Raw genomic sequence first — 7,985 nt, forward strand, 5'->3', positions numbered from 1 at the left:
TGAAACTACATGGGCCCCACATAGTGTTGCCCACTTCTGCCCCATTCACAGTTAGCCCGCATTAATGCTGAATGGGGCCCATATGTTTAGCCCTAATGGGCCAGCCCAAGTGGGCCCCATTTTAGGTTACCATATCGGTCCCATACAGTTAGCCCAGATAAAACCCATGCCCACTCATAACCCATGTAGCCCACATCAAACCCAAGTGGGGCCCAACTATGCATGCTGGCTGGGTATTACACCAAGCACTGTAGCTAATATTAGCTGGTATCTCGCTGGTGGACATAAATACAGTAAACTAATATTCTAATCACAATATATACACAATAATATGTCCATCTTACTTGTGAAATGTTGTCTGTTGAGCCCTCACATCAATAATCCATCGATCAGTGCTGAGGCATCTTCTGCTGTTTTGATTGAGCAAAGTAGGAGGCTATACCGCTCCAAGATGGCCGCCGTATTTCCTGCGCCGGAGCGGTCCATGAGGCGTCTATGCTTATATTATGTCTATGGTCTCCTGCCTTATTTGGAAATGGGACTATTGCACTCCGGAAGCGAAGGGGGAGATACTTCCTATGTTATCTGTTTCTCCCGTTTTTATTTTCTTTTGAAATCTGTGATATATTTTCATCTTGAGGAAGGAGTTTCACTCTCAGAATGTATTTTAACTTCTCTATTTTATTTACTTCAGCGCAGCTCAGTTTTTTAACATTCTGTAGTTTTCTGTGCACTTCTAAATCTGTCCTTAGTTGCATCTTTTCAGGTCTACTGCTGCCTCTAGTGGCGTGGGGGTGGTAGCACAACTAATATAATTACATTAAATGAGAATATCACAAAGGTATGAGACTGCCAGTGGTCTGTCCCCACCCCTTTCTGTTTACTGCAGCGAGGTCCTTCTTGCTTCTTCTACTGTTTTGGTTTTAGCCAAGTAGGAGGGACGACCGCTCCAAGATAGCTGCCATATTTCCTGCACCCGAGCAGCCACTGAGGGGTCTATTATTAAAAATAAAAATCTGCGGAGAGCAGGTGGAGAAGGTGTCAAACTTCAGTTTCCTGGGAGTTCATATCATGGATAACCTGGCCTGAGATGTAAACACTGCAGAACTGACAAAGAAGGCCCAGCAGAGACTCTATGGTTTCTATAATGACAAAGATGATGATGATGATGATTATTATTGTTGTTATTTCTACAGAGTCACTGGCTGGTGTTAGTCCATTGTATGACTGAGCCAGAAAGCCGTTGATTACATGAACCAATGAGAACGATTGTTGTTGTCTCCAGGGTGACATGGAGGAGTGCTACGGTGAGCGCTACGCCCAAAAGGTGGAGCAGCGGCTACTAGCTTACCTGCAGGAGCTGCGAAGGGCGCTACCTGCAGACACCTGGAGTGGCAGAACCAACCCGAACCGGCCCAAACCGAGTGTCATTACTCTGACTCAGATGATGAAGAGTCAACATCCTGAGGATGAGGATGAGAAGAGCGCACCTTCATTAGCTGGGAGGAAGCTGCTGCAGTGTGGTGAGCAACTTCAGCTATTTGCTGTGTGGCGGCCATCTTGGAGAGGGCGATCGCTGATTCAGTCAGTGCAATCTGGCAGGTGTCAGATAACCTAAGTATTTGTTGGAAAATAATTAAAACTTTTCAAAATTTATAAAATCTCTGTTAGCCTTTGAAGCTGGGACTGAATCCTGGAATTACACCAAGAGTGATATTAGCTGACATTTGGACATAAATACAGTATAATATTCTATTCACAATATATAACGATAATATGTTCATGTCACTTTCTGAAAAGCTATCCTCCGATCTCCTGCTGTTAGCTTAGCCGAGTGGGACAGACGCCCTCTCCAAGATGGCCGCCGCCTGTCCTGCCAATGCGTGGTCTACTCTTACTCTGAGGAGTATTCACACCTCACCATCCATACAGAAACACAATAAAGTATTCACACCACGATCCTTCCAGCCAGTCCAGATGTCTCTGTTTCTGTCCTCCAGACGCTCGTCCCTCAGAGATGTCCCAACAGGGACGGCCTGGGGCTGATTGGGTCCTGCAGGTCGGTTCTGGTTCCAGTCCAGATGTTGGGGAACCCAACAGTTCAGTGGACAGAACAGAACCAGGGGCAGTGGAAGAGGAGGATGTTCCCCTGTCCCCTCGGTTCTGCTCCAAGCACCAGTGCTGGATGGACAACTTCCTGAGAGGCTGTGCTGAGGACGACCCGACCCCGGTTCCGTCCGACCCGACCCCGGTTCTGTCCTCATCTCAGGATCAGACGCCGGCGGACCTGGTCTCTCCTCTACCCAGACCCTCAGACGGTTCTGCTGGACCCGTCCTGCTGGTTCCAGTGGTCCGGCTGGAGGACGTCTCGAGGCGACTCGGATCCAATCCGTCTCAAACTGTCTCCGTGATTCTGGTCGAAGCAGCTTCCTGTGGTTCTGGTCCGGGTTCTTGGGCCCACCAGACATCAGTGGACCAAAACGTCCTGGAGCCTGCAGGTTCTGGCCCGATTCTGGGAGGAAGGACTGCCCCCTCGTCTGACCTACAGAACCGGGCCTCACCAGTTCTGGCTGACCCAGCTCAGCCAGGTGTCCATCAGAACTCCACCAGAATCCATTGTGAAACCCAAACCAGCAGAACCGTTCAGTCCAGATCCCAGCCGGGTTCTCCTGCCGGCTCCAGAACCTCAGCCCTTCTGGGCCGCTTGCAGCCGTGTGTGGTTCTGACCCGACTGAGCGCCAAGCAGTGCTGCTCTTTCGATATCAGCGACCCGGAGGACCGGCCCGGTCAGTCCCGCCGGCCCGGTCAGTCCCGCCGGCCCGGTCCAGCCCGCCGGGCCAGCAGAGACCCGGACTACCGGCCTCACGTCAACAGGAAGAGATTCCTGTCAGAGGTCCGGAGGGTCCGGTTCCCTCTGAGGACGGGAAGTAGAGTCCAAACGGAACCGGGCCGGTCCTGGTTCTAGACTCTGAATGCAGTAATGAACCTACTTTGATGTTCTGACCTCACAGCAGTGGGTCCAATCAGTACCGGTTCTGATCTGGATCCGGTATCAGAGTCCCATTTGACCCAGTTCCAGCACCCAATTGGGTTTACTGGAAAGAAAAACACATGCCGCACTTTTAAGATTGTAAACACTGAACTTCCTCTGCTTGGTGATGGTCCAGAACCCGGTAGAACCCGCCTCAGCCAGAAGGGTTCAATCGGGTTAGGTTAGAAGAAGAAGCAGACATCGTCTCTGGTGTCAGAACCAGAACCTGGGTTGGGAAAGTATTCACTTCCTGTTCTGCCAACCAGACGAACGGTGGCTTCATCGTTGCTATGGTGATGGCACCTCCAGAAGCTGCTGTTGGGTCAGGGATGATTTACTGTGGTTCTTGTGGTCCTGGTCCTGGTTCCAGTCCAGCCTGATTAGCAGTGTTCTGTGGTGTCAGTGTGTTTGTGTCGTATCATATTTGTTCCCCTGAAACAGAGGTCAGAGTCCGGTTGGTTCCTGCGGGGAACCGGAGAACGGGCCAGGTATCGACCCGGCTGCTGTGGGTTGACCCGAGGTTCTGTTTGCGCCGTGAGGTCGACGGCCCGCAGAGAGCAAACTGTTGCGTCATTTCATCGGAACAGAACCGGGTCGGGCAGCGGGTCGAGATTAACCCCCGACGGGCCGGAGAGGCTAGTTAGCCCCATTAGCTTCTGATCCGTCTTCCCACAGCATGGCACTGCCACCACCTTGCTTCACTGTATAGATGCAGTATTCAGGTTGTTACTTTCCCCCACTAGGGGTGGAAAGTTCTGTTTGGACCGGATCAGAACTTGCAGGTTCTGAAGCTGATTCTGATAGACTTCAATCGATTGCAGCTTGTTGCTCTGATGCTGATCTCTGTTTGCCTCCGCGTGACGAACGCAGCCGCCCCCCCAGCACCAGTATACCCACCACTATGCCCTCCCAGTAATTGCTGCAGCCGGTCTGGTTCTGGTTACTGATGGAGGGGAACGGGGGGCGTTCCCGCTCGGCCCCCGGCCTCGGCCAATGGGAGCTCTGCGTCTGTGGAGGTTTTGCTGCTCAGCATCTATAAAAGCAGCTTTGATCTGCTGGATGAAATCCTGAGCGGTTCCCCAGCAGCTGGACGTTAGTGGTTCTGGTTCTAGTGGTTCTGGTTCTAGTGGTTCTGGTTCCAGTGGTCCTGTTGGATAAAATCCTGAGCGGTTCTCCAGCAGCGTTCAGCAGGTAAAATGATTTTGTTACATTATTGTAGTGAAGTGGTGACGGTGAATGAATGAGGATCTGCTGCAGTTAATGATGGACGAGGAGCTAATTTATGAGCTTCCATGTAAATTAATTTTATTTAATGAAAATGTAATTTACTGACTCAAATGTCATCATTTGTTTATTTGCTAGTAAATGTTGCAGCAGAAAGTTTTGATGAGCTGCTGCTGGACTGGATGCCAGTTACTCTAGTAATTACTAATTACTTGAACAGTGGCTCCAGGATGGCCCGTTACCACGGCAACCCGAATGTTTCAGGATTTAAAGAAATTATCTGCTGATGATACTTTAGTAGAAACATCTAGAGCAACATGTCACAGAAGAGGCCCTCAGTTAAATCAGCAAAATAAAAATCCTAATAATGATGATCATTTTTATAATCCTTTACAACAAGCAGTCAGTTGACCAACGTGCAATAAGAATAAAAAAATGCTGCACCCTGAGCATTCAACCATGTTGAACATTTCTGTTTCAAATCTTAACCTGAAGAGGCCCAGGTCAGAGGTCAGAGGTCAGTCTTATTTCAGAGTCTCGGTCGACTCAGTGCTTAACACTCAGCGATCGACACCAACAGTTCAAATATTTCATAAATCATTCTGCAGCGATAAAGACAGTTCAGCAAAGTCTAACAAAGTTTAACGATGTTTAGCAAAGCCATGGTTTGATCAGAGGAAACTCGGTAAAAACCAGATTTGCTTCCTGCCAGACCTCCAGGCAGGAAGATATGAAGCCTTTTAAAGTTCGCTGTGATTTTAAAACATTACAACATTTGGCTTAAATAAGCAAAATAAAATGATGGCAGATGTTTAAATTAACAAAATTTTTGAAAGAAATTCAAATGAATTCAAACTAAAAACTGTATTTGTGTTCCCATCCTGCCTAACAAGACTGGAGGAATTACTGGTTGGACTAGTTTAGTCTCTTAAAATTATAAGTTATTCAGATCTAAGAATGTACTAAAACAAGAAATAAATAGAAATGTGAAAGAAGGTTTGATCATTAATGATGTGATAGATTACTCGGAAATTAAGGTTTTATTTATTATTTAGTTAATTGAGATTAATTAACACAGTGATCCCTCGCTGTAACGCGATTCACCTTTCGCCGTCTCGCTGCTTCGCGGATTTTTTTGTGCCGTTTTTTTCACAGTGCATTGTGTTCTGCGTCCTGATTGGCTAAACAGTCTCCGAGCTCCTTCTCTACCTGTGTGCCAATAATGTTACGGTATTTAAATAGAAGTAATACAGATTGGCCATTCAGGAGATGAGCTGAAAACTTTGAATGCCTGCTGGAAAAAAACTGGCCAGAGGCAGCAGAACCCGACCGGAGGCTCAGATCCGTCGCTCTGCCGCAGATCCAGCTGTGAATCTCTGGTTCAGCTTGGAGGAGACGCTTTACTGACACTCCGGATCACATTAAGGCCCGATTGATGAACACGCACATCCGCTGACCTGGAATCAGGTTTTGTTCTTTGGTTTCAATGTAGAGTATTTATTTATGCTGTGTCATAACTGTAAAAACTAAAGGTAACTACTTCGCAGATTTCACTGATCGCGGGTTATTTTCGGAACGCAACACCTAGGAAAAACGAGGGATCACTGTAAATGAAATGCATCAGTTTTACTTCATAAATGTTTTATTGCTGCTTGTTTACGTTTATCACACATAATAAATAACATTAGACCACCTACTTTTATGTGTTAAATATTAAAGTCATTCAGTGATTTTTAGAGTTGAAGAAAAATCTAATATGAGAAATTTGACCTATTTTTTATTCTTTGACTTAAAATTAAAAATGATAAATGAAAGTATTTAGTGGATTATTTTTCTGCTTCTGGATTGTTTTTGTTCCAGTTGATCAGATGATCTCCAGGTTGTTAACACGCCAGCTGGTCTGGCTGCTGCTTCTTGTCCTGCAGGATGGACACCAAGGCCTACGTGGTTCAGATGAAGAGCAAGCCCCTGACCTTGAGCGGGAAGGTCGGCGGCCTGTTTCCGGCAAAGCCGCACAGCCGCAGGCAGCGCTGGGAGGTGAAGCCGTCAGAAATGTCCCGCAACACGTTGAACCCGATCCGGGCCATTGTGGACGGGATGAAGCTGATCCCCAACCCGGCCAAGCCCATGATCTCTCTGTCCATTGGTGGGTCTCGTGTGCTGTAGAATGGTTGCTACGGATACGTTACATAATAAACATGAGCTTGTACTTTCCATTTTAAATTAGTCATATTTATAAAAGAAGACTTTCCCTATGACATTAAAATTAACATTTAAGCCCCAAAGTCCTGATTTTCATAATTAAGACTCAGATCTAAGAGTCTTCTCTGACTAATAATTCAGACTTTAAAAATGATAAATTAGACTTTCCTTTGAAGAAGCAGAAGTTAAATTCATTAAAATGTGAAACATGTCTCCAGTAAACACTTTGTGTTTGCCATTAATAACGGGTTTCTCATCGTTTGATGTCTGAATGTTTAATGTTGGATGTTGTTGGAAGTTAATGTCAGTTGTCTGGCAGGTGACCCCACCGTGTTTGGGAACCTGCCGACGGACGCCGCCGTCCTCCAGGCCATGAAGGATGCCATCGACTCTCAGAGATTCAACGGCTACGCTCCATCTGTGGGTGAGTCTTTGGAGACCTGAAGGTCCCGACGCCGCAGCGCTGCATCTCTGCAAAGCTGCATCCCTCATCTCTGCATCTCTGCAGGCTACCTGAGGAGCCGGCAGGCCGTGGCAAACTTCTACAGCCGACCTGAAGCTCCACTGGAGGCAGAGGTACTCTCTCTTGCCCGTTAGCTTAGCTTGTCTCCGTTGCCCGTTAGCTTAGCTTGTCTCCATTGCAGGACATCATCCTGACCAGCGGCTGCAGTCAGGCCATTGAGCTGTCCATCAGCGTCCTCTGTAACCCAGGAGACAACATCCTGGTCCCTCGGCCCGGCTTCTCCTTGTATAAGACGCTGGCCGTCTCCATGGGCGTCGAGGTCAAACTCTACGATCTTTTGGTGAGAAAAGCTGCTTCCTGTGACCAGTTCCCCTCAGACCAGATGGTTTCGGGTTGAGGGGAGGAAGTGCATCTCTAACCTGAACTGTCAGTTTCACAGTTTACTTTCTGTCATTTGTTTGAACTGTACATTACATTAAACTGAATTATAGTATATCAACAGTAACTTGCTGTTACGCAAGAATACAGTTATTTTATGGATTAATTTTAACAGCATCTTACTGTATATGGGACTGCAGTAGTCTATTGGTTTTATTGTAATTTTATGGAATGTGCATATCGGTTTTCTGAACTTGAAGCAGGAGAAACAAATCGTGCCTTAAAACTGAATCCTGACCCAGAGACCCCGTCTGCATTTTCAGCCTGAGAAGTCGTGGGAGATCGACCTGCAACACCTGGAGAGCCTGGTGGACGAGAGGACTTCCTGTCTGATCGTCACCAACCCGTCCAACCCTTGCGGCTCCGTGTTCAGCCAGGAGCACCTGCAGAACATCCTGACAGGTGAGCTGAGCCTCTCTGACAGGTTTAACGGTTCCATCAGTGTCTCACCTCGATGCCTCTGTCTTCCAGTTGCCTCCAAGCTCTGTGTTCCCATTCTGGCGGATGAGATCTACAGCGACATGGTGAGTAGCAGCAGGTCAGTCAGGTCAGGTCGGGTCGGTCAGGTCAGTCGGGTCGGTCATGTTAGTCGGGTCGGTCGGGTCAGTCGGGTCAGTCGGGTCGGTC

The 7,985-nt window shown here is 47.6% G+C and overlaps 2 protein-coding genes across 5 annotated transcripts in view; both read left to right on the forward strand.

Moving 5' to 3' along the window:
* The window catches only part of LOC103129259 (uncharacterized), a 26,015-nt gene extending 21,652 nt beyond the window's left edge, over nucleotides 1-4,363 (forward strand). For both annotated transcript variants that reach the window (XM_016664931.1, XM_007540291.2), the window contains 2 exons: nucleotides 1,286-1,523; nucleotides 2,001-4,363. In XM_016664931.1, coding sequence (XP_016520417.1) covers nucleotides 1,286-1,523; nucleotides 2,001-2,965 — 1,203 coding nt within the window. In that variant the 3' untranslated portion in view covers nucleotides 2,966-4,363. The remainder of the gene's footprint in view (nucleotides 1-1,285; nucleotides 1,524-2,000) is intronic.
* The window catches only part of tat (tyrosine aminotransferase), a 10,017-nt gene continuing 5,020 nt past the window's right edge, over nucleotides 2,989-7,985 (forward strand). The window contains exons 1-7 of one of the 3 annotated variants that reach the window (XM_016664933.1): nucleotides 2,989-4,222; nucleotides 6,124-6,401; nucleotides 6,777-6,881; nucleotides 6,966-7,033; nucleotides 7,102-7,260; nucleotides 7,622-7,760; nucleotides 7,830-7,882. In XM_016664933.1, coding sequence (XP_016520419.1) covers nucleotides 6,182-6,401; nucleotides 6,777-6,881; nucleotides 6,966-7,033; nucleotides 7,102-7,260; nucleotides 7,622-7,760; nucleotides 7,830-7,882 — 744 coding nt within the window. In that variant the 5' untranslated portion in view covers nucleotides 2,989-4,222; nucleotides 6,124-6,181. The remainder of the gene's footprint in view (nucleotides 4,223-6,123; nucleotides 6,402-6,776; nucleotides 6,882-6,965; nucleotides 7,034-7,101; nucleotides 7,261-7,621; nucleotides 7,761-7,829; nucleotides 7,883-7,985) is intronic. The other 2 variants (XM_007540287.2, XM_016664932.1) reach the window with 2 other exon arrangements.

Source organism: Poecilia formosa, unplaced genomic scaffold (genome assembly GCF_000485575.1).
Source record: "Poecilia formosa unplaced genomic scaffold, Poecilia_formosa-5.1.2 Scaffold531, whole genome shotgun sequence".
Taxonomy (NCBI): domain Eukaryota; kingdom Metazoa; phylum Chordata; class Actinopteri; order Cyprinodontiformes; family Poeciliidae; genus Poecilia; species Poecilia formosa.